Below are 27,839 nucleotides of genomic sequence, written 5' to 3'. Positions count from 1 at the left end.
AAATCCACGCCACTACTGGGAGAGAAACATGCAAACTCCCAATATACAGGCATCAGGATCGGGATCGAGTCGGCCAGCGTACTGGCGTCATTGTCCTCCCCATACCAGGCGAGGGAGACAATATCTCGCCACCACGACGCCCCAGGGTCTATTCACTGGTAGATGAATGCCTCATGCTGTCACCATCCCTCACATTTTTACTATTTTGCCACGGTCACGTCTCCTTCCTGCAGATGAGCTGATCTCACCGCTCCATCTGCAGTGGTAAGCCTCTCGTTGTTGAGTCCCCATCATGTAGAGTACTGTCCTGTATTTAATTAGCATTTGTTTCGCAAAGTCATTGGGCAATGTTTCTCTATCTCTCCATGCTTCTATTACATTGTCAACGTTTTTTTTTAATTTTCGTTGTCAACGTCCCCTACGCTGATCCAACGTCAGAGCAGGTAATATGCAGATTTGAAAACTTGTATCCGTTGGCACACGTGTAATTACAAAGGGTTGTTTATTTTCTGGATTGTGCCTCCCATAATTGACTTATTCGAATTCTCTGCCCAAGGGAAGGTGGTTTGCTCAAGCTTGAGTTTAGCTAATTTGAAATTGTGCAGCTGTCTAACGTTACATCAGCTCTGCTTAACCCCAGTTTAAAATCTATTGAGAGTCCATGAAAAAAAACCGTGCAGAGATAACACGAGCAACACAGTTTCATTAAAACGTACAGTACATTCCAGCCTGTCGTACTCGGATTCCGTACACACCATCAGCAATTTCGTTACCCTACTCCATTGCGGCATTTAATCACACTATGTAACACAATTTTAGTTCCTGAGTAGTAAGTGTTATTTCGTAATTGATTCTTTAAAAAAATAGAAAATGGCTATTATTCTCCGCAAACTTTGCCTTTGTGACTAGGACAGTGATATTTTGAAACGTACCTATTTTCAATGTGGGGCCGTCCATAAATGACGTCACGCGCCTGGGGGGGGGGGGGGTGTCAGACATTTGTGACGATATGTGACGAGGGGGGGGGGGGTTTGAGAAATATGACGTCACATCAAAATGCACAATTTTAAATAAATATATACAACACGTTCTACTTAATTAAATATACTTTTTAATAAATGTTTTCTCCTACAACATCAGCCTGCAGCGCCACATTAAATACGCACATGCTTCAAGCGAGTTGAAGCATGTTTTATTTGGGGGGGGGGGGCAGAGCTTTGTGACGTCATATTTGAGGGGGGGGGGTCTGACTTTTTGTGACGCCGTGTGACGAGGGGGGGGGGTCAAAAATCGTCCAAAATCGCGTGACGTCATTTATGGACGGCCACTACGAAAAAGGGCGAATGTGTCTTTTCGTTCACATAAAGTCAGAAAAAACTAAAGTAATACCAAAATGACTACAACAATTTTTTAGAAGTGAGTCGTTTTTCGAGATTTACGATTATACTGTAAATCATTTTCACGAATCAGTCCCCAAATGTACTTCCATCATGTTCTCGTTATACTGTCCTTGGTAGTGGCGTTCAAAGCCCAGCATATCCTGGTGGAAGCGCTCGCCTTGCTCCTCCGAGTACGCTCCCATGTTCTCCTTGAATTTATCAAGATGAGCATCAAGGTTATGGACTTTGAGGGACATCCTACAGCCCATTGTGCCGTAGTTCTTCACCAGTCTCAACCAGCTTCACATAGTTTTCGACCTTGCGATTTCCCAAGCCACGAACCACTGCAACAAAGCTGTCCCAAGCCGCTTTCTCCTTACTAGTGAGCTTCTTGGGGAATTCATTGCACTCCAGGATCTTCTTTATCTGTGGTCCGACGAAAACACCGGCTTTGACCTTTGCCTCAGACAGCTTAGGGAAAAAGTCTTGAAGGTACTTGAAGGCTGCCGACTCCTTATCTACAGCTCTGACAAATTGTTTTATAAGGCCCAATTTGATGTGCAGTGGTGGCATCAGCACCTTCCGTGGGTCCACCAGTGGCTCCCACTTGACGTTGTTCCTCCCCACAAAGAACTCGGTCCGCTGTAGCCAGTCCTGCCTGTGGTAGTGCACCTTGGTGTCTACATCTGTTGTCGTCATTTTTGTATTACTTTAGTATAAATACATGTTAATTTTGATTCATGTTGGTTTTTTCTGACTTTATGTGAACGAAAAGACACAAATTCGCCCGTTTTCTCATTGAATATAGGGACATTTCCCAAAAATGTTCGTTGGGAATAAGCCATTATCTGTACTTTTGAGGCATAAGCAATTAGGAAATAACACTACCCAGGAACAAAAAACATGTTTTGTTACAGTTATGCATGTCCAGCTCGTTCGTGAATCCACTGCTGGATGAGCCTTCCCTGGCCATGCAGGTCGTGAGGGTTTCTTGGATCACATTTCATTTGGCTCCGCAGTGAAGATTATTGGTGGTGGTTAGATGAGGGCAGAACAAAAATCGAATCTGCTGCACTGCACTGCTCTCCCTCTACACATACCTTCACTTGAGTGTTTGTGCTTGGTGGTGGCCCATCCAAGCAACTATCCCGGATCAACCTTGCTTAGGATCAACCTGCTGAGCTTCCGATGGATAACAGAATCGGCCGCATTCCAGGTGATTTGCTCAGAGGCCATGTGTAATCGTGTTTTACTATGTATACTTTTCATGATTAAATGCCTCTATTGCAGCTATCTTTCGTAATACCACCCCTCAAACTCGGTGTGATTCTACTGAGTAAGGGCATTGCATGTACAGTGTTACAATTATTATTGTACGCATGTCTCGCCGATTGAGGACTTGGTCCAATTTTCATGGCTTATTTCGTTGTTAAAATCATGGATCAAAATCATGCTATTCACACATTAGCAGGCCGATATTATATTGTTGTAAACCATATGAACGTTAGCCTAAGTGGTACTTATTATGCAAAATATTAGAAAACATAATTACTGTATAAGATGCTTCTGAAAGTAAGACGCACCGCAAATTTGTACCCAGTGTCAAGGAGGGTTAAAACTGTTCATACACATCGGATTATAAGACGCACCTCCAACTTTATCTTTAAAACGCTGCAGGGGAAAGTTCGTCATATAATCCTAAGAATACGCTACCAAATTGCACCCGTAATCGGGTTGCGGAATTACCTTTTAAACGCACTTCAAGCACCTCATACCATTATTCGTGTCTGCTTTAAATCTATGCGGCAAAATTCAAACTCCGTCCATTTAAATTCAAAGTACATACTGCTTCACAGACATGTTACGTAGTTAAGTGGAGCTTTAATTTGAAGGGCACCTCTTTTTTGGATGTGATTTATTGGTTGCTTACCGGCGCAATGCGGCTGATTAGTATGGCCGTGACAACTCACAGTGGCCTTCACGAACTCATCAGTAAGCAGACGACTGAGGGCTTTAAACGTTTACCTCTTAAAACATTCTCTCCTGGGTTATCTAGGAAACAAAATGTTCTTTCTGTTCATGGCGCTTGCGCATTATGCCTTGAAAAGGCAATTCCAACTCAGATACGTGGTTGATTTGATGCTGAAAATATTACCAGGAATGGCCAAGAGTAAAAACAGTTGAATAGTTAGGGTATGTGGGAGGGGACACGTGAGAATAACATGCCATTCCAGCATAATGACCATGGCTTAATTAACAGGTCTAAAGAGTGCACAAAATAGCCTTAGAATTCGACTGTTGCATTTGGTTATGGATGGTCAAATTGGCAACGAACAAATCTACAGAATGAGTCGTGCTGAAAAGGCTTTGTTCCTGAGAAAGGCACATTTAGAATAGTTTAGAGATGAGAAATACTGGTGATACTGATCATGATGAAATATCGCCCTCATCTGGAAAATTCTGGAAGTCTATATATGGTCGTTCAAGCATGCGCCATTACTCTAAGATCCATTATATTACTTTCCAGCGACTGGATTACGATGATGCACCACAATATCCAAGGTGTCTGAAGCGGAGAAACGGTTTCTCTTATTTACTCAAAGCGTTTGCTTTATTGACATGTAGACTGAAGCAGGAACACGTTACAAACCTGAACCACTGTACTGTAACACAAAAAAATGTGGAAGACCGAACCACGTTTCATACAAGCAGCCATCTATAAAGAAATGTCGAACAAGAAGTTTATTTTTGAAAGTGTCAGATATTACGGTCATTCGGCTTTACATTAACTCAAATAGAAATTATACATAAATAAAATTATGGCACATCTCATAAATAAATCATTTATATAAAAAGAAAATCAAATATACAAGAAGGTTTAACACAACCAAGTTGTTCCAATACAGCAAATGTCAGAATGTTTAAGCTTATGAGATTGGGCATCATCATGGGACCTCCTTTGCCAGTACCAAAATTTGAGAATGGGTTTTCCCCTTTTTTCTGGCAACAAAACAGGTGTTGAGATGTTAAAACACCAAACTGAAACCTTTACAAGGAATCATGTCTACAATAATCACAATACTTGTGGTCAAAGTGCAAACAAAAAACATATTCTGATAATATATGCATTGTCTTTGAAACTGATTGGTCCACACCAGAGACAGCTTTCTTTTGAGCCTAGTCTCAAACGGTGTTAGACCAGAGGGCGCCTTTTGGTGTCCTCTGGTCTAACACCATTTGAGACTAGGCTCAAAAGATGTCTCTGGTGTCGACCAAATTAGTTTCAAAGACAATGCATATATTATCAGAGTATGTTTCTTGCTTGCATTCTGACCACAAGTATTGTTGTTAATGCAGACATGATTCCTTGAAAAAGGTTTCAATTTGGTGTTTTAACATCTTAACACCTATTTTGTTGCCAGAAAAAAGGGGAAACCTATTCTCAGATTGGGCATCATTTACACAATTTATAATGATAAACGTTATAACATTGCTTGGCCTCCTGTCCTAGAACAGCAAGTGGCAATGCACAACTACAACCAACAACTGTACACAGCAAAGTCAATATTTATATATTTTCACCATACCCTTAAGTGTCTAAGGTACATATTTTCCCTTAAATTGTTCACACCAAGAATTTTTTTCTAGTACACAACACAGACTGCCGAACACAATGATATGCACCAAGCATAAAACAAACCTTGTAAACATTGATGCAATACGATTTGTAGTCATGCGAGCTTGTTTCAAACAATTTAGCATTTTTTTCAACAGGAAATATTGCAAATTGCATGTTTCATTTGTATGACTCTACCTGGGCCCTTTAACATTCACCCATACACGCACACTTAATACGAGGCGACTATGTTATCATGAAAACTCAGTGGAACACGGCTGCACCCAAATCAACACGTATGCTTAAGCTCAGACTTTATAGAGCACTGATTTCAGGGTGAGGCTATTACATACAAAATGAATTGAAGTATGTAATAAGTAACATGAATTTGTATTTAACAGCCACACCATGTCTTCCACTGATGGGAAGACCCTGTCTTGCCTTTGAGGGCACTCGTTTACATTTTGCTTGCCCAGTTTCTGTCTCGTTATTTCAACCAAGGTATGTGCTAGCACACTTTCACACGTTTCCTTAATTGCCACAATTAGTTTAAGCCCCTATATTAATTATTCTGCTCAACATAAAAACACAAAGATCTCAGGAGCCATAACAATTGCTTAATCGAGGCCTAAGAATATCAATTAGAAAGTGTTGTTCACTGCTACAAGCTTTTAATTTTGTGGCTGCTTAACGCTAAGTTAACAATGTCCACAGATATATATTTCTTTGCATGGTACTTTCAACGTAGTTGCAGCCTTTTATCCAGGACGTTTTCAAGCAGGTCGGGGGAGCCAATAGAAGTCAGGCAGCAACAAGCCTATTGTAACAATTTGTGCATACTGGCGAAACGTGGTTGGTTAGTTTACAGTGCTAACATAGAAATAAATGTTAAGAAATTATCACTCAGCTTTATACAGCCTCCATTATATACAAATTACTTGCTTTGTTTTGCTGACAGCTTGTATCGTCATTCACATTACATCTCTTTTTCTACCCCGTTTCTCCCACCCAAATTAGATCAAATTGAAAACAATTAAATTGTCACGTGATTTCACTTAAGTATGATGTAACAAATATTGACAACTCCATGTCACATCAATATCTAAACACAATGGCTAGAAAGAAAACATTATTTTTTTGAAAATAAACATCACACTTCCCCATGCTTGTGATATAATTTCGATAATTTTATCAAAAACTATGAAAATAACAGTGACCAAGCAAAAACCTTTCAGTTGCTGCCTGCAACTTCTGACTTGTGGCTGACTATTACAGAAAACCATAATTATGTGGTATATGAAGGTACGTTTCATTTAAAAATTACAGTATTTTAATGTTTTGATGAGCAAAGAAATGAATCTTGGCTTTAAATAAAATTTTGGGGATTTTTTTATTAACACTAAATCTTCGGATCCAATATTTTTTAATTATCTGGGGGAAAGTATTACATAACCATACCAATGTTATTCACAAAGACACCGTGTCTTTTTAGACCTTGTACTGTATTGTTTTCACGATACCAAATACAGTACTTGAATAGCTTCAGAATTATAGCAGCTGTTTTCAAGATACCTATCAAAACATACATTTACATTTCGTATAACAGAGCGCAAACAAGTGATAGCACATGATTATTTGGGCAATCTGTGCAACTAACCTTGACGTATTGGAACAATTCAAATCAAGCCCATGATTTTTACATTGTCAACCACTGATAAATCATGTGGATTTGTAATTTTTGGGTCGGGTTTCAGAAGTCAAATGTGTGTCGTACACCCTCAAATCTACAATATTTTAACGGTTGGGTAACAATTGGATTGCTCTCCAACACTGGTCTGTTGAAGCAGTAATGAAATGGCACGTATGTTCTCGTGACAACTTTACCAATTGGCTATGTCGGGGTGAAAAGAGGGTGTACGACATACATTTTACTTTCACGAGCTTACCCAAGAAACAATTCTCAATCATATTGGTCAAGTGAGAGGTGTTCAATATGGATTTAACCTACATGGCCTGGAGGCATGATCTCTTGGCAACAAACTTGCTTCTCATTAACGTGGCCTGTGTGCCAGTATTAATGATGCGTCTGTCAGAGGTAAGAGTGCCTTAATTGCCACATGAATTGGGACTGTACATACACCTTCACCAGAACCCAACATGTCCACGATGAATAGTAACCTGCTCTGTCATCATGCCATTATGGCATTATGGGTAAACTTATCCTGGCACATTTATACAGTAGTTTGGTAAAACGAAAGCAAAAAAATCCCACAGCTACATTAATTTCATATTCCTTAAAGTTTCCCCGATTACTACGCAGACAATACCAGTCAATATTTGATCTGCTGGGCAAAGAGGATTTCCGTACACATTAATCTCGACAATGTCAATAAACCGCTTGGTGCTTCCTGTTCAACTATACACCATCCAAATGTGTTGTCAAGTACCATTGGTGTTAAAAAGAAAACTATAACTTGATAATTAGTCCGTGTGATTTCAGATAACATGAGAATGTGATGTCTACCAAACACTTGCATGGCCTTCAACTGAAAACACATTTTCCAGATTGTGTGAGAATGCATTTTCTCATAATTGAATCTAGTGACCAGAAAGACATTCATAGACATGCAAAAGCGATCAAGATGTCATATGGTTAATGCCAATATCCAGCATCATTACAAATTGGGATGTCAATATTATCAAAATGTGCTGCATGCTCATTCCAACAGAAAACAAACCTGGAACAACACACATTGAAAAATGTTAATGGAACATTATAGATGTATCAAGCTCACCACTAAATAGACACAAATGTATTGGCTCTACTGTACCTGAAATGAAACTTACAAATTACACAAATCTGTACACTCGAAAGCATCTGCAAGTTTGAAAATAACCTCTAATTTTAAAATAATGTGAGACATTTAACAGCAAAGAGGGCCTGACGCATTTACATAAACAAGGCATTCCACTGACAACTACCATCCAAAAGGGTGTAAAATGGTGTCATGTTAAAATTGTTTAATATAACCTATGTGTTTTTTTTTCTGTTCATAGTAAGCTTAATACATGTAAGACTCACCTGCTATAATGCATATACAATCTTTATTTGGTTTGATAGTGGGCTGAATATTCGCCGAATGTTAAACACACTTGCATTCATCCTTTGTTAAAAAAAAACTTTTTTTTTCAGTCTCACTACTCCTCCAACTCTTGCCCCTCACTAATTGCAAGGAAATGAAATAGCATGGGTCAAGAGAGTGTACCACTTTGATGATACGGAAGGAAAAAAACCAAGATAGCTAATTAAAATGCACTGAATGTGCATTTTCACTCCAAGACCATAAACATTTTTAGAGACCAATTAAAAAAGATACATAACACTGGAAAAGTACACTTAATGCTAGATCTGATTTTCTAAACTAACACATTAACCAAACAAATAATTGGCAATTACTAAAACTATGGCCATGATGTTTTCACATTTCACAAAGAACTTCCTATCAAAGTGGTGCAATCTCATGAATGCTAGGTGAAACTTTGTATTACCAAATCTGAACTAAAGCTTTAAATAGCATGTGTTTGTGTATATGCATGCACGCTTTGTCAGCCTCAATGCAACAAAAAAAACATTAATAAATAACAATATTTGTTTAAGGTTTTCAGCGTTCAAAATTTGCCACTCGAAGAGAGCAAGAACGTACAGTCAGTATCAACCACCTGCACACACACACACCAGCAAGCTTCGCACACGACCTTGCCCGTTGGCCCTTACACCAGCTGATAGCCCGTGCCGGAACTCTGGTCATACTCAATGGAGAACTGGCGTGTCCAGTCCACAGCGCTGGGTCGGCACAGCCCACAGCAGCGGCACTGGAAGAAGTCCACCGAGTTGCGGAAGCAGCCGTGACTTCAGGGTGAAACGAGATCGTGGAGGAGAAACAAAAAGAGGCCACAAGGGGAGGAAGAGCGAGCATGACCAATTAGCACGGTTGGCAACGTACGGTGCGAAAGAAGTGCAATATACATTGTAAAGATAAACATTCACTGACCAAGTTTACCGCTTTACAATGGAAGACAGACTTTTTAAGAGGTCACGTGTACTCAATTTAACTCAAAACAAGTGGAATTAAATGTTTAACTGAATAAGATAACTTCACACGTTGACTTAAGTACAACACTTCTCAACCATCTGTAATGTTTGTTTGTTCCAGGCTGACAAAGCTGTATGACTGAAGACTTTCGTTATGTTACGTATTTTATATCAGGAAAGCCGTAATGACTCTCAGTACAATTTTCTGCAGGTTATCCCTTGGAATGTTGAACAGTTTTGGAGTGCTGTGGGAGGTAATCAGGGTGCCCAGAGAAAATCCACAAGTTTAGAAGGGGGAGTTTAACACTCAAATGTCTGTGCAAATTCACACACATTTACTGTGCTACTATCTGCCCACTATCTTCCATTTCAGTGACTTTTGAAGCTTTTCAAAAAATGTTTGCCACCACATCAATTTTTTGCAAAAGAACACAATAAATTGTTACAGCTATAAAATGTATCATACAATCACTCACTTGAATGGGCTCTCAATGGTTGTGGCAGTCACTTTAAAGTGCTTGTATCTCCGTGCATTCATCCTTTCATTGGTTGTTATTCCCAGGCAAGAAATCTTTAAAGAAAGATCATCACACAAGTTAAATCATTACTTGTAAAAGCAAATATACTGCATCTGACACATTAACATGGGTGAACAACACAATATTATCAGTTTTGTAATTATACAGGTAGGAACAACAGTTCCACACTGCCCACCAGGGATTATTTGTCTGCCTGTCTGTCGTGCATAGCCACACCCTCGATTTGTATTTCATAGAGCGCTCCGGGCGGGCTCAGCACCACGTGACGCGCCGCCCCACGCAGCTTGCGCCGCGTGACACGGATCGCACGAATGCGCTGTCCAACCAAGTTCCTAACTGCCCACTTTAAATTTACGTTCTGGTTTTCAGGAACGCATCCTGGGCATAAACCAGGGTATGTCTATATGTTACCTATTAGTAATTACACTCATATTAAGAACACGATTGAAAGGTATGAAATAATGTTGCATGTTTACCCTGTTACATTTCATGATTCGCAAGTAATTGCGATGCTAGGTTTATATGGACAGATATTAGATGCATGTGTATAGCTGAACCCGATACACACATGTTCAGTATGGAATGCAAATATGACCTGCATCTGAAATGTAATTTCCAGAGTGAAATGACCCACAACACAATAATAAGTATCACACTGACCAGAGCCAGAACAAACTCAGTGGGTCGAGAGGCAATAGCACAATCCTATGCAGTCTGTACTCAGTGTAACCAGGACAATCAGAGAACATGAACACCTGGTAGAGCTGACACATGAGCAGGATGGTGACCCAGGTGAGGTGGAAGAGGCTATTGATGAACATCCAGAAGATCCAGGGCGAGCACATAGCCACCTGGGACACGTATGTCCAGAAGCCATCCGTGTGGTACGTCGTGTGGCACCGCCGGCTCCAGACTGCGGTTAAACAATCCAAACGCAACGTTGACCACAATGGATACCCAGACTCAAATACTAAACATGCTGTCCTGGAATTCAATGGAGATATAACTGATGTGGAATAAGGTGTTTTAGTAAGTCAGAACCAAGTTAACTATGACTTAAAATGTATTAAACTCCAAGACTAATCTATCATAATCTGTTGGCCAAAATATATTGAGGATATTTCCATAAACCAATAAAACTGATATACAAGATATAATGAGCCACCACATTCTGTATAATCTAGTTCTTACTTTGCATGTAAATGTATCAATATGAAAGTTTCGGTGACACTGAATTTGCATGGCAAAAAACAAACGTTTAAAAACATGAGAATAGGTTTTCCCCTTTTTTATGGCAACAAAACAGGTGTCGAGATGTTAAAACACCAAACTGAAACCTTTTACAAGGCATCATGTCTACAATAACCACAATACTTGTGGTCAGAATGCAAACAAAAAACACACACCAAAAGTCGCCCTCTGGTCTAACACCATTTGAGACGAGGCTCAAAAGAAAGCTGTCTCTGGTGTGGACCAATCAGTTTAAAAGACAACGCCAATATATTATCAGAGTATGTTTTTGTTTGCATTCTGACCACAAGTATTGTGGTTAATGCAGACATGATTCCTTGTAAAAGGTTTCACAGTTTGGTGTTTAAACATCTTAACACCTGTTTTGTTTCCAGAAAAAAAGGTAAAACCTATTCGCATATTTTGGTACTGGCAAAAGAGGTCCCATGGTTTAAAAACATGTCATAGAAAAGTTATTTTCTAAGAAGAGTAACCCTGAATGTTTAAACCACAATGTATCACTCACATATGATGCACCCGTAGATCAGCCAGCATATAGTTCCCAGCAGGAAGAAGAGGTAGCCAACGAAATAGCGGTGGTTTCCAGCACCTTGACAAGAGAGTAAAAATCAACATATGCAAAGGAACCAATGATTGTATGACTTGAGCTGTTAAAACACTTCTCTAGCATCTTTCATCTTAATAACAATGCTCTCAATCGGTGAGATCACTTGATGCAATACTGCTTGGTGGAAATTTGGTGAGAACCCAATTCCCCACAATGTTCAAAATTACGCATGGGTGGAATGGAACGACAGCACAATGAGCATGATCCCTTTGAAAACAAACAAGTGTGCTCAAAATCAAAGTTAAGGATCTTGTGCAAAAAACACAAAATGGGAACTGTCGTCACGTGGTGACCTTTGATGGCAATGCTCACCCACGCAGTTGCCGACCCAGGGACAGTGGTGATCGAACTTGGCAATACAGCGATTGCACACAGAGCAGTGCTTGGACCTCACTGGCTTGCGGATCTGAAAATGTTAGTAATTACACTGGATAAGTTTCAAGAGGCAAACTATTCATGATTTTCTTGTTACAAAGAACGGTGTGTGAAGTATATTGAGGACTACTCAACCCAATAGAATTTAAACTATTATGAACTTCCAGCAATATACAATAGCAAAAAGATATTGTGAATAAAAGAATATAGAAATTGTAACTCTTTTGCTTACCAAACATGTACTGCAGAATATGCTGAGATCCAAGCTCCCAGCTTCAGCTAACTCCACGATAGTCTTAAAATGGCACAAGTACAGAGACGCAAGTACACAACACAAGCAAGTGTAATCAAAGTGTTAAAACAATCCTTGAACATTTAGTTAGACTTATTTGGACAGAAACATCATGAAGGATAACATTTTTTGTAATCTGTAATATAGACCCATGAACAGAATCAATTTGGCTTAAAACTTTTCAGTACTTTTTCTAGGAGTCCAATTTTTTGGAAGACACTTTTTGCAATTTAACTTAAGACAAAATTACAAATGTCACTCAAAATGTAAGAAATATGCCCAGGCAGACGTAAAAAAAGCATGACCATCTACTAAAATAAAGAGTGTGTAAAATTGGAACGTTATGTGGACATTAAGTGTGTATACTAAAAACACATTATGCAATTAGTTATAAACATTTTAAGTGAGTGTGTAGAGAAATGTCACCAACATTAGCAATCACCTTAAAAGGCCTCAAAACTGTTTTCAGAAAGACTGTTGTTTCAAACAACTGTAAGCATTTTAGGCACCAACTACCCTTTGATCTTACCTTCTTTTTCTGCTCCTCTGTGGCTTTTACAACACCCGGGTCTGATTTCCAAGACTTGCCGAAGTTGTAAAAGAGAGCCGCAGTGTTTATTAAGAAGGGCACCTGAATGGAAAGGCTGGTCAGTTGTGCATGGCTTGTTAAGGAACACTACTCTCAATGAGTGCAAAGCCAAACAGTGCATTAAAAAAATATTGTCAATATCCACACACTAAAGGGAAGGAGTCAACTATATTCAGAGACACATTATGGCACTAAAAATAAACGCACACTACATGTACCAGAATCCCAGATTTGACATACTATTGTCCAGAACAGTAAATTCACTTTGAATGTATGATCTGCAACCAACCCAATAAGTATGATTCTGTATATTGGACTCTGATACAAGTGATACTGCAACAGATTAACTGCAGCACAAGGAGACGAGGCTCAAAAGAAAGCTGTCTCTGGTGTGGACCAATCAGTTTCAAGGACAATGCAGAGTGTGTTTTTTGTTTGCATTTTGACTGCAAGTTTTGTGGTTAATGCAGACATGAATCCTTGTAAAAATGTTTCAGTTTTGTTGCCAGAAAAAAGGGGGAAAACCCCACTATTATATTTTGGTACTGGCAAAGGAGGTCCAATGATGTAGAAGCATCAAACCACTCATAGCCAAAACATTACCCCCGTATTCCTGAAAATATTCCTCATTTAGTAAACCGTATATAGACAAAACACGCGTTCGGTAAAACCGCATTTGGCGAGGATTTCCTGTACAACGGTTTGCTGAAAGCAAAGGATATCTGGCCACAGCCATCCAAACCAGGTGATGTACATCCAGAATTTAGTTCCCAAGTAGATGCCCAGAGGCAGGGCACTGTGCATGGAGTGGTCAAAAAATGTCCTGCAAATAGAAAAAGAAACAATGTTTACACATTCTTTGGTTCTTTCGGTAAAGTCACGAAGGTAGAAAAATAATAGATTACGATGTTTCGATCGCAACACAAGCAATCGTCATCAGGTGGGACAACCACAGTAAGAAAAAACTGCTGAAGTCGGCGAGAGATCTGCCATGGCACGAGGTTATATAGGCCTCGGCAGTCCAGGGGGGAGAGAGGAGGTGGGGGGAGAGAGTGGACTCCGCGGCAGCACTTGGAGAGATCTCAGAAATCGGCTGCAGGGGGGGGGAGAGAGAAGGGGTGGGGGAGGAGGCAGGGCAGAAAGTGGACCCCGCAGCAGCACCCAGGTCACTGGAGTAAAGTCGACCACCACAGCAGCACGAGAGAGATCGGCTGCAGGGGGGGTAGAGAAGGGGGGACGCGAGGCAGAAAGTGTACCCCGCGGCAGCCATTTTTCTGTATTATTCTCATAAATTAACAACAGGTGTCCATTCAGTGCAACGCAAGTCAACATGCAATGCTAAGACCATGGGTGCAATTCACATGTTGCCAAAGGGCCAAATAACCCTGGCAATTATCTTCATCTTAGCAGAGCCAATAGGAAATAACAGAGAGAGCATGCTCCATGAGCCTTAACCAGCCATTCACCAACTTCTGAACGCACTCCAGGGTCTAAAGGTGTGGCCCTGCAATTGCTTGCGTATGCCATTCCTGGGGCAAGGGCCTCCACTGGAGTGAACTCTTGAGGGTATATGGTCTTCTCTTCAGACCAGATGTGTTGGAAAAGATGGGCGAACCCACACTTTTCTCCCACCACATGCGATCTACTAAATCGACTAACTGTGGTGTATCCATTCATACTGCTAGGTAGATAAGAGGCAGGGGGATTTGAGAAACTTTCCCACTGTTTCAATTGCTACGCCGGAAGATCGAATGGAACCGGCGACCTCTGGTTGCAAGTGGAGTGTGGTAACCATTACACAATGGCAGCTAAAACCTGGGTTTTAAGTAGACCACAAATTGGAACTTACTTTGACAGGAACTGCACGAGAGCCCAGACCCCGACGTAAAGAGCCCCCTTGATGAGCCAGGAGCCAGTGTCCAAGTCAGCGATGAAACCGATCAGCCAGATCACCAAGAAAGGAGTGCCCAGCATCACTTTCTGACGTACCGACTGAATGGGAACACCCGAGGCAAGTACACATTTCAGAACAGAAACGAAAGAACCAGATCCCAAGGGCATCTCTGACAGTAGTGTAAAAACCCAAGTGAGGCAATGGCACAATGCACATGACATACCTTGTCTGATTTAAACCTGTGCAGGAAGGAGGCATTGTCCAGCCCCTTGGCTTGCCTTGCCTCCTGTAGCCGGTTTACTATCCAGGCATTTTTCCGCTGTTTGGCAAGGTCGAGAGCACTCTCTCCCTGCAAACAATGAAGCAGGGGGGTTCAATTTATAGACCAAAGTGTGTTGTGGACTAAACCAACATGGACTTCAGAAATAGGAGGGAAATAAGTTTTGTGGCGACGCATCAATGTGCCGTCACCTTGACGTTCTGCGCGTCAACGTTGGCTCCGGCATCGAGCAGGAGGCCGATCACATTGGTGTTGCTGGCCAAGACGGCCCAGTGCAGTGCTGTGTTTTTGTGGAACTTGTCCCCCAGGTTCACCGTCGCATTGAATGTGAGCAGCAGCCGTGTTGGGTCCACGCTGCATCACAGCCAATGGAAACGGCAATGTTTTTTTTTTACAGCGAAACTGACATTATAGAACAAAATTCATCACTAAACCAGGCCAATATGATTTAAGTTGATCAAATTCAGTACTTTAGATTGAGTTGATTATCTTATTTCATATTCTTTGGCTCTTTCGGTAAAGTAATGTAGATAAAAAAATAAGAATTAAGTGAATAAAAAAAAGAATAAAAAACAAAAGGCACTAATGTAGACTGTAGCCTGGTTCTTAACCTGAGTGAGCATACTACATTCTTAGTAACCATTGCTACTGTCTACATTATAGACTGCGAGGACACCAACTCAGATTAAGAACCAGGCGACAGTCTACATTAGTTGTCACTTATTTGTATTCTTTTTCTATCCACGTGACTTTTACCAAAAGAACCAAAGAATATGATTTACTGCAGTCACGAAAATTAAGTCAAAATGTAACTTATTTCAGTTTATATTTAAATAAACCATGTGTTTTATATAACAATTTTAAAGGTAAATTATTTTGTTAATTGAAATATATTCCCGATTAATGCATCTCAACACAACAGAGAACATACCACACCCCATTAATGTGACCCATAAAGTCACAATGTCAAAATGGATCATGAGTTTCCCTATTTAAAAAAAGACACTGCTGGTAAAATAACGGTCCAGAAGGACTTCTGGCATGGACCTCATTATTATTTTCATTATGTATTTTGGGATACAACAAAATGCATGCTTGTCAATTTAAATCCAATAGCACATTTTTACAAACCGACATTTGAAATTTTAAGAGTTCTCCAAATTACTTTCAAATGCACTAGCTTGATGTTTTTTTTACAAGTCCCGAAAATAAATTTGGAATTATAATCAAACGGCATAATGTTTTATCCCACAAAAGAACCAGCTACAATAAACTGCTGCTGCATTTATTTAAATTACCATCATGATAGACACTGCAAAATAGATGTATTTTTCTAAACCTGATAATCCAGATGATAATTGTCGCGGCTAACTACCACTCTGAATGTCTATCGTTCCTCATGTCTGGCGCAAACTACAGGACGTCCTCTTACCCGTACGTCCGGTATGCCGCCCACATCAATGGCGTCATTCCATTTTGGTCCATCATGTCCACATCCTGAAATAACAGGCCCAGAGGTTGCATTTAAAAATGTCATAAAGGCACAAACTAACATGAAAAGTCTGGTAAACATTTTAAACAATGCTCGAAGAACATGCTTTAAGCCAGATTCTTTAAATGTAACCAAACCCACCCTCAAAACCTTTTTAATAATAAAACCGACAATTTTAACTATACTCACCTATTAACCTGACTTATAAATCAAACTTATTTTACCCACAATATAAAACAGGACCCTGCGGGGTGGGCTGGTAGGAACGAATAACCAAAGAATATAAACATAATGTATTATTACACTTGTTTAGCCAAGAAAGCCCCACTGAGTCTAAAGGTTTTTGTAGGGTCCTGCCAAGTGTTTGCAGTAGGGGGCGATGTTGCTACACCGAATCGGACGATACGAAGGGAGAGTGTGAGGCCTAGTTCTAGGCTTTAGGCCTAGCTGTAGGCGTTAGGCCGCTGTGAGTTAATTTGTAATTTAAATGTTTTAATTATTTATGTAAAAGCTTTAAATGTAAATGTTTCTATTTAAAAAAATCAGGGAATGTAACATTGTAAAACATTAACTCCCTTTCACACACGCGGGGGTACGATACGAAGGGAGAGTGATAGGCGTAGTTCGAGTCTTTAGGCCTAGCTGTAGGCTTTAGGGCGCTGTGAGTTATTTTTTAATTTCAAAGTTTTAATTAAAAGTTATCTCAGGGAATTATAAGGGAATGTTACACTTGTTTAGCCAGGAAAGCCTCACTGAGTCTAAAGGTTTTTGTAGGGTCATGCCAAGTGTTTTCAGTAGGGAGCGATGTTGCTACACGTAATCGGACATCGGACGGACGGACGGATGGACGATATTATTTTTTTATTTCAGAGTTTTAATTAAAAGCTATCTCAGGGAATTATAAGGGAATGTTACACTTGTTTAGCTAGGAAAGCCTCATTAATTTAAATGTTTTAATTAAAAGCTATCTGAGGGAATTATAAGGAAATGTTACACTTGTTTAGTCAGGAAAGCGTCACTGAGTCTAAAGGTTTTTGTAGGGTCATGCCAAGTGTTTGCAGTAGGGGGCGATGTTGCTACACGGTCGGACGGACGGACGGACGATATAATCTATTGTAGGCTGGTCCACTTCGTTCCTACCAGTAAAATAACCACGACACCAACCCGGTGCAGATGAGAAGCCACTATATTGAACATTGATATAAAGTATTCATTTGGTGGGAGATTGATTGCTCATTCTTTTCTGCTGCACCCCCCCCGCCCCCCCCACTGTCTGGAACTCCTTTCCCCCAGCAATCTGTACTGTCCACTCGCTGCCACTGCTCCAGCCCAGGTTCAGCACCTACCTTTTTGAACAATCTATCAACAACTGCCTCTCAATAAAATAATTATGGCCAATGTTATTTTACTGTATCTTGAGATGTGGTCAGTTTTATACTTGACATAAATCCAAATGGTAAAAAGCGACATGCATGAATGCTGTCCGTCAATGCAGTATAATGCACTAGTATCTATATGGATTACAACTGAATCGGTTACAGTTTCAATTTTTAAATGACATTGCCAAACGAAAAGAATTAAGAAGATTGATAATTATCAATGTGGATGTCATTGATTGGGCTCCTTTTTAGCATCACCGCTCCACTCACCAGGCCCTTAGCTATGAGGTACGCAACGATGGCTGTGTGCTGGAACTGAGCCGCAAGGTGAATGCAGCTGCAGCCTTCTCCGTCCAACAGGGAGGGATCTGTGCCATACTTCATCAGCAGCACCACCATGGACAGGTGGCCCTGCCTGAAACACAGGTGGTAAGGAATTAAAGCACAGCACATATACGTCTATGTACCAATGAATGCATCTATTGGGGTGAGCAGAGGTAGAGTTAAATAGATGAAGAGGTATGATCAAGGGATTTCATCTGTCCATGAAACTGGAGCAACATGAATATTTACCAGAAGCAGATGGATCTCTTCTGGGCTCTTCGCCAGATCTTCTGATTGCAGAATGTAAAAAATAATCTGTCCAAAGACAGCTGGAAAACATTTGCCTTCTGCTGGTACGGCTACTTGTAGCAGTGAACTCCAGTTAATATTCGCGGTGGTAGTATCTTTTTGATTTAAAGCTTTCGTGACTGCAGGGATTCATATTCTTGGCTCTTTCGGTAAAGTCACGTAGAAGGGAAACAATAAAATAATAAAAATATAACAATAAAATTCTCACGACATTTCGACTGCGACACAAGCAATCATCATCAGGTGTGGAAAAACACAGCAAGAAAATTTTAAAAAGTGGCTGTTTTTCACACCTGATGATGATTGCTTGTGTTGCAGTCGAAACGTCGTGAGAATTTTATTGTTTTATATTTTTATTATTTTATTGTTTCCCTTCTACGTGACTTTACCGAAAGAACCAAGAATATGGTGATAGTATCGTTTCATCGGCATCTTCCTCAGCTCATTGTTGTTCTAGCTGCATCAGAACCTCATTAGACAGGTCCTCACCATGAGACTCGAGCAACTCCACCATGTCCCACTCCTCCACACTGAGTCCACGTAGTACGCACATAGCCCTCCACGCACTACGCTATGCCTGTACAGTACACATGGAGGGCTCCTTTTCCTCTCAACCCGGTACGCGCTGTGCGTACTATAGAGTATTACATCACATAGTATTTTTTTACCACGTGCGTTCCTAGTTTAAACATAATGTGCAAACATGTCAGTTACAGGGCTTGTAAACACAAGTGTCATATACAATGCTCCGAAAGTTGTGACTACACAGATGTTGATTAAATTGTGAATGTGCTGCACTTGGAAGAAAATGTGTACCTACTCCCACAGCAACTCCATGATGTTTCTAACAAATGTATTTCACAAATTTAAAGAGGTCTAACTAACAAAATGTAGCGACAATGAACAGCTAACACAAGATTCAAATTACTGTATTTCTTAGAGTGATTGAAATCATTGTAATAATTCTCCAGCGTGCTTTGTACAAGAGAGTTAGATGGATCAGTTATGCTAGTAGCTGCTCATGTTCTCAGTAATTGCATTTGAAGGGTATGACCTTAAAGGTAACACATTCAGAGCAAAGAGCACATTTATTTATGCACTGCAGAAATCTTAAATAAGAGCCTGTGCCATAAAGTGACATGTGGCAGAGGAGCCAATCTGCAGTTTCTGAATGTGAAATGCAGTGTAATTGTGTTTCCATGGCCACGTGAAAGCCATGACTGGCACATTACCGTGTGGCCCAGTGAAGAGGGGTGGAGTTGAGGTCTCCTCCAAGCTGATCCACTATGGCTCCTTTAGAAATATAGAACCTTCACAACAGGAAGTTCAGATTTTCATATCATCATCCATTTATCCACCCACATGCTAAGCAATGCCCTCCAGAAATGTCACTCCCTGAAATTTCACTCCTCCAATAAAATCCAGTGCAAAAGATATTTATTTTCAGACAAAACATGAGTTTTAAATACAACCAAACTCTGAGTACATTTACCATTAAAGAATGCAGTCTTTTACGTTGAACATTCAGCATTCTAAGTTGGATGCTTGCTGGTCTAAAACATCCCATGGTTTCACCATTAAGCAAGTGTACTGAAGTATAAACTTAATAAACTTTCCACATTTAGTCAAACTACAATGGGCTGTTGCAAAATAATATATTAAAAATGCTGATCCTTTGGTTAAATCAATAAAAAAACACGTGCACATGTTTAATAAAAAACACACATGAAATAAACTAATCAATTTAATGCACCAAATATAAAGCCCAATTAAGATGACAGATTTAATCTGTAATATCAGCAAGCGGGAGATTAATATTATGCAGGAAAAACATGACATGGGTAAATTTTCCACCATATGCCCTAGATTGAAATAATATTCCTGGGGATAGATATCAGCAGTGCCACAGAAGACATAATTCTGATAAAGAGTGCATGCAAAGAAATGATTGACCAACATATTCATCTTAACGTAAATAATTTGAATACAGAATTTCACGCAACAAATCTATACTGTAATGTACTAGTTTGGTTGAAGAAAACAAATCCTCATTATATTGTCTAAATACAACACATTTGTGCCTCATAACCGATGCCTTTAATCATGAACGGAGATCAATATTTAAGTCCCATTTCGGACTAACACTGCACAAAATCATGTGATAAAAATTACATCTTTACAAACACTAAAGTCTTTTTAAAGGAAGCATCAGAACCATTAACCTCTTTTTACATCAGCAAGAAAACGTGTTTTCTATGAATGGACCTTCTTTCTGTGTTTTTTACAATATATGTTTTAACTTCCCTGATTCGAATGCTCCACTAGCTCAGCATTTGCATCAGGCCAATTCACCCACGATGTGCCTTCAGTGTTGCTCTTGATTAAGAAGACACACTGCAACTACTATGCTGTGCATGATAGGCTTTGCAGATAAACAGAATGTATCTTTAAATATTAAAACAATCAAGCTGCGGGAACGGCCAGAGCTAATCCAGTAACGGCATTATACAGCATTATGGACTATGTGGGGGTTAAGCAAAGAAGAAACTGCTAAAATATTGTAAAACAAATAATGTACAACTTACGAATCTGAAAAAATTTAGTGAAAATAACCTGTTGATTACTGCTCAGTCCATCTTTTGGGAAGCAATAACTGAAGTTCCATCCTCATGTAGAATACAAATTTATGTTATATCAGCAATACTCATTATCTATAAATTATTACATTATGAATCAGTTAGTCTACACTTGTGAAACTAGAGTATCTCGTCCACATGCCCTCCATGGCCATTGGTGTAATTATACTGAAAGTACTCTTTGGTTCTTTCGGTAAAGTCGCATAGGTATAAAATAAATTAAATCACGACGTTTCAATTGCAGCACAAGCATTCATCATCAGGTGGGAAAACCACAGCAAAGAAAATGTTTTTTGCTGAAGTGGGAGAGAGATGCCGTAGTAAGAGGTTATATAGTTAAGAGAGGGTGGAGGGGCAAGTGGGGAGAGAGAGGGGGGTAGGGGGAAGGGAGCGTTGCGTGGACGCTAGGCGAGGGACGTGAAACTGGACGGGGGGAAGTGGGCAGGGCTGGAAGTGGGAGGCTGAGAGAGCTACTACGGCATCTCTCTCCCACTTCAGCAAAAAACATTTTTCTTGCTGTGGTTTTCCCACCTTATGATTGCTTGTGTTGCAATCGAAACGTCGTGATTTAATTTATTTTATACCTACGTGACTTTACCGAAAGAACCAAAGAGTATGGATCCCTGCAGTCACGAAACCTTCAAATCTAGATTATACTGAAAATAATAATGCTCCTGTGCTGGTGCGAATGCAATTTCCCCACAGCAAGTGGCCATTAATGAAGCGGCTGCTTTGTCAATCGGTTGACTCACTTGACAAGATCAATGCGATTGTTGATGGCTGCCCAGTGCAGCAGGGTGACATTCTCCTTGTCTGGTTGTCGGACATCATAACCCGCTTCTACCAGTTCCCGGCAGCGCTCAAAGATCCCGTATCTACAGCACAACAACAAACCACATTAATATATGGGCAAACACATATCAGATGTGTCTATTATGAAGTGTGTATCACAGAGCATGTTAAAACTGGGTGTGGTGACTCAAGCCTATTAACCAGAAATGTTGGGGCAGGATTTGTAGTTCAGTTATAGACCTTTGAAACTGACAAACTTACTGGGCTAGTTTCAAAGGTCTATAACTGTGCTAGTTTGTAAATATATGAAGATATTGGGGTGTTATCCCATTGTATTCATGAGTTTCTAAGTAAATGTTTTTTTTCAGCTCGCATGCAAAGCACTCAATCAATGGAAAGAGCCAAACATCTCAATGCTGGATTCTCTTGAAAAAAAAGTACCACAATTGAGACTTTATTGGATAAGAATATATGTAAGTACGGTAATAATAATAATCTGTGCTGCATACAATTAACAATTCTTCATAGGAAAAGGAAATAACTGCACTGTATCACAATCACAGGCTAGTAGAGCGGCTGCACTTACTGTGTTGCTTTGATGATATCCCAGGTACTGTAGTCATCTGAATGGTGTTTTTGCGGTTTGCCAGAAGAATCGTTGAAGCCTTGGCTATTGTTGAAACTGGCCTTCGTTTCAGACTGCAAATGCACAAGCATAGCATAATATGAATCAAAAATTAACATAAACAATTGCTTTTCAGAACATCCAGATTTCTAAACCATCCACATTGTTACTTATTACTGGAGTTAGCTGCTTAATCACATATTTTCAAATGTTTATTGCATGGGAATTTAAGGGGTTAATACCATCATTAACACACAAATGCCATTTACTGTATTGTATTAATTTGAGAAACTGTCAAAGTTAGGTCCATTTGGGTTACACCTAATCTATTATGTTTTCAGCTGAAAAATCCAGACTCCCATTCGTAATGCCTGAGGTCTATGATACCAGCCAGCACAGTATTGAGGAAAACAGCTAAGTAGGTAATTATGAGGAATGAAAAGGACCATTGCCTGAAACGTCACCTAGTTTCTTTTTTCTTTTAAGGTATTGTTATTGGCGAATGTGTTAAGTTTTTTCTAAGTAGGTAATTAAAACCGAAATAGTTTTTTGTAGAAAAATAACAGGCCAATTTTAAGCACTACAAAATTCTAAATGTCACACTGCTCATGATTATAATTAAAATTACAAAAATTGGACGAAGCTAATTCATACATAAATTCTTGTTTAATTAAAGGTAATTTCGAGTTATTCTTCAATATGCAAATTTTAACATTTAATACTTAAAATTGATTATATTACAATTTATGGAAAAACCACTCGGTTGCTTACTCAACTTTCTAAAACATATATAAAGATCAGCTACTTGCTTTTCTCCAAAGAATGAACAAAACTAAGTTGGTGATAGGAATGTTAACAGATTTAGGTTAAAACAATTAAAACGGCCTTGGAGACCACTGACAGAAGGACCCCTAAAGCCCACAATTATCACCCCCTGTGCATTGCTACAACGGGCTCAAAACAATTCAGTGAGCCTGCTACTCAGCCATTTTAACAGTAATCAGATTACTTGCGGATGTTTTTGGGTTAGCGGTCACCGAATCACTGACCGGCGTTGAGGGACAAGCTGAAACATGTATAATTTCCCAAGAAGTAATCAAGGATTAAACGTACCACTTATAGAATATGCCCAGGCTGATACTGGTCTTAGGTTTCATCACATATCATAGTTAAGCACACTTTATGGCACTCCATTTACAACGCTCCCATGTTTTCACATGTCAATGCTTGTCACGAGAGCGGCTATGGTGACACGTGATTTCAACCTTGCTTTATCATTTAGAAAGCTTCAAACTGATACGTAGCTTGAGTAGGGCATCTACAGCAGCTGTGTGTGTCCTGGGTTGCATCTTCTTTTAAATGACCATCTTTATTTCGAGCACTTCAACCATCCTCCTTTAATGCTACGTATTTTGCTCCCCAGTGACCCGGTCTTTGCAGGTGCCAGATGGGAGGGCTCATCCCCAAGGGTTTGCTGCACCCGACAAGTTCCCTGCTGCTAAAGCTGCTGGCTAAGCTGATAATAATCCCACACAATAGCAGTCATCCTACCAATGGGCTGTGTGCTGCCTAGGTTTTATTAATTATAAATGAAAAGTACAAATTATTCCTGTGCAGCCTGGAGTTAAATAGACACTTTTTTCAAAAATGATCACACATGAATGTAGAAAAATCTTAATAGTCTGCAGACAAATATTTGCAATACAGTTAATGTGACAATGTGGTGATTACTGTATGTCACTGGTATCACAAGTACATGTGCTTTGTACATTCTGTATAAGGTTAACGAAATAAAGGGCTACAATAACTCCTCTTCCATACGATCTATTTACACTCAAACTTCACCTATCGTGGGTTTTTTACCATTCACGCCAAATTCAGAGATATAGTTTGCTGATCGCTGAAGAATACACTTCATCAACATTCATGCAAAGTATTTTAGTTTGTTATTTTTTAACAGCAGAGTATTTAATGTACTCGTCTTTTTATCCCTACCTTTATTTTCATGTTTACTTAAATATACAGTTATTCCCTCGTTATTCACGAATTTGCTATTCGCGATTTTGGCTATCCGCGAATCGCATCTGGCACTCTATACGACTGCAACGAGAGAGAATGTGATGTGACAAAGTGATGAGATAATTTTCATGCATTTAATAGCTTATTTATGTATTTAAGGTAATCCATTAAAAGAAAAGGTTTCTGTAGGCGAATATCATTAGCCGCAGAATTTGTTATTCACGAGCATCTCCGGAACGCATCACTCGCGAATAACGAGGGAAATACTGGAAAGGAAGACCTCCTTGGAGCGACCTCGTAGAACGCAGATTCATTATAACGCTCTTGGGTAAACATTTGATGAAAAGAAAATTCACAAATCGACAGTTTCTATTTTGCACGCTTTTATTTAACTCACTGTCTGTTGTCGTATCCTCAAATCCTGTAACTCAATTTTAACCCGCTTCCCAATATGGTATCGACTGCAAAATTGGTATACGTATGTCATACTGATGACAATAAAAAAATGTTTTTTAAACCATCTTTTTGATATGTTATGTTTCGGCTTGGGTTTAATTGTCCACGCTCAACTGTAAATCACCACGATCCCTTACGTTATGGCAAGCTTCGGGGCCACTTCCTGGAGTCGTGGAGTTTTGGCATTACGAGTACGGTACACTTCATTAAAGCGTGTTATATAAAAAAGAGTATTTTTAAATATTACGTATTAACTGAAGAGTACGCAACAGTGATGACGAAACGAGCCTGCTCTGTTTACATTCGCTCAGCCAATGACACCCCCACCCCGTCCCTATGTCACTATTACATTTGTAAAAATAGATTTGTTATTCAATGTAATTACATTACCTCCGATTATCACGGTTGACTACGTACGGTGCGAAAGAAATTCCACATACATACGCACATAGAGTATGCTCTGAGCCAAGTAGCTCCTCAAACCTCGTCTCCCACTGCTGCCACGTACGAGTACAGGAAAATGCACCAGCTGAATTATTGGGGCTATTACCGATACCCCAATAAAGTCCTCATATAGTAATAGGTTTTTACCCTTTTAACTGGTACAAAACTGACACCTTCATACAAGGGATCATGTTTGCAATAACCACAACACAAGCAGTCAAAATGCAAACAAAAAGAAACAACTCTGATAATGATATGCACTGTCCATGAAGTTGATTGGTCCACACCCGAGACAGCTTTTCTTAGAGCCGAGTCTCCATTGGTGTTGGACCAGATGACGTCAAAAGGCGTACAACTCAAAAACAGCGCACTATCAGAGTATTGAGAGCTCGGGGTAAGCATTAACACTATCAGTGGCAAAATCTAGTAAAAGGTGTTTACCCTTTCAAATGGTACAAAACTGACACCTTTATACAAGGGATCATGTTTGCAATAACCACAACACAAGCAGTCAAAATGCAAACAAACAAAAAACAACTCTGATAATGATATGCACTGTCCTAGAAGTTGATTGGTCCACACCCGAGACAGCTTTCTTAGAGCCAAGTCCTCACATGTTTCTCCTGTGTAAGAAAACGCTGTACAATGCTTTAACTCTCTTCAGCACTGATACGATTAGTGCTCACTTCTCCAGGGCGCTGTACAGTGCAAGTTATATTTAACACTATCAAAATATGATTCAAATTTACGTTAAAAACCAAAACCCTGTTTTTACACTATGCCTTTTGAGTTTGTCGATCGCGGATTTACCGATTGCAGCTTTGTTCAAGAGCGTAACCACCCGCCGCGATGGGAAAGGTCGCGCTTAATGTGCGTCCATACAAGGCGAACGCTCTTGTTCGATTCGGGCACGTTTTTAGCAAAAACACGGAACGCGGTTTCTAAGCGATCGAGGACGAATAACCATACTTGAGCTGCGCGACTGAACGGTATGATGTGCCATGGTTTGACTCATCGCCTGTCAACCACTTTATCAGTGCCTACTTTATTAAAGACCAATTCAGACGTTATTGGTCACCCCGTGCCCTTATGAATATCAACGTTCATCCTACAAAGCCCGGATTAAAACTGCAATACGTGTGGACCTGAAAACTCAATCTCGCTGTACAAGAATACGGGCACACCGTATGGGTTGACAGGTATGGATGACTAAGGGTTGATGTTATAGTGCAAATGTATTTAAAACGTGCATTGTTTTATTATGTATGTATGCCCCGTGATGTGTATACTTCAATACCTCGCTTAACGCGGCACTGTTCAGGATAGCACCCTCCTCGACGTGTAATTAAGCGCAACTGCGCTTCAGTTACCGCTCAGCACGAGTGGCACCCTGCACTTGCGATCTCAGATGCTCACAGGAACTTAGCCAACGCATAACGAGTTATTTTAAACATTACTTTTAAAGTTGTGAACCCTAAAAAAACGCGTGTAAAGGTAGCCGAGGAACGAATTTGTTGACAAAGTACCACAGTATGAAACGCTGCGTGATGCATGTTTACAACCCTGTGCAAGGGCACCGCCGCTCAGACGTGGCCCCATTACTCAATGCAATGTCATTTGACGCCAGTGCTTTACCATTTGTAATCGTGTAATCTCCCCAAGGGAACCAACAGCACAGCAATGCTAAGGAATAAATAATGATTGCATAATCTCGGCTGCATAGTGTGGGCGAGAAGTTCCATTACCTCCATGTTAAAAGATAACATTTTGCACGGGAGGTAAACGAAGATATTGTAAACTGCAGTTAAAATGTCACGATTGCACGTCTGCGTCTACATAATGTACGTTCAGTTGCATATTTGTTAATGATTTCCCTATGCATGCAGAGAATAAAGGGCGTTTGACCAAACCATCCCTAATGATTATGCAGCAGTGATTCCGTGCAGAGTCCGTGCGCGACGTCACTGATCAAAATGCATTGCTCCCTACCCATCAACCGGTCTTCTATCAACAACTCGAACACAAACGTTGCATGAATAACAACACCGATAACAACAATAACAAAAGCGGGACCGCCGAGGCTTGCGGTAAGAGATCTCGTGCAAGGACCTCGCCTAGAGACCCCTACCGAGGAAGCCTCCCCCTCCCGGGCACCGCCGATAGGAACACCGCTGAAAGCCTCGGCCTACAGACCTAGCGCGTGGGGCGGCCATCGAAGCAACACAACAACGGAATCACCGCAATCGTTACAACGGCGATACACACACGCTACAAGCAGTCGCGGTGTCGCTGCGGGCCGGGGGGAGGAGAGAGACGTTACCTCGGGCTGGAATACGGGCGCGCAGCCAGCCTGCTTCTCGTCGTCAACCATTTTCACGCCGTCCGCCATCTTGTTCGGCCCCGGCGCGCACGGCATTGTGGGTAGAGGGGGCGGGGCTACCCCTCTCA

General features: G+C 40.3%; 1 protein-coding gene across 1 annotated transcript; it reads right to left on the bottom strand.

The window, feature by feature from the left end:
• Window positions 1-4,106: 4,106 nt before the first annotated feature.
• Window positions 4,107-27,839, bottom strand: ZDHHC17 (zinc finger DHHC-type palmitoyltransferase 17). Its single transcript, XM_061564560.1, has 17 exons — window positions 27,712-27,839; window positions 22,434-22,546; window positions 21,808-21,930; window positions 19,652-19,729; window positions 18,057-18,201; window positions 16,348-16,412; window positions 15,107-15,269; window positions 14,859-14,984; window positions 14,591-14,733; window positions 13,464-13,564; window positions 12,682-12,806; window positions 12,093-12,155; window positions 11,798-11,891; window positions 11,384-11,467; window positions 10,383-10,540; window positions 9,565-9,659; window positions 4,107-8,905 (listed from the first exon to the last, which is right to left on the bottom strand). The coding sequence occupies exons 1-17, from the start codon at window positions 27,805-27,807 to the stop codon at window positions 8,767-8,769; spliced, it is 1,911 nt and encodes a 636-aa protein (XP_061420544.1). The 5' UTR covers window positions 27,808-27,839; the 3' UTR covers window positions 4,107-8,766.

The sequence above is a fragment of the Lethenteron reissneri genome, chromosome 33, assembly GCF_015708825.2.
Source record: "Lethenteron reissneri isolate LAM-NWPU_2019-01 chromosome 33, ASM1570882v1, whole genome shotgun sequence".
Lineage (NCBI taxonomy): Eukaryota > Metazoa > Chordata > Hyperoartia > Petromyzontiformes > Petromyzontidae > Lethenteron > Lethenteron reissneri.
Note: the sequence above shows the minus strand (reverse complement) of the source record. Positions and strands in the feature narration are given on the sequence as shown.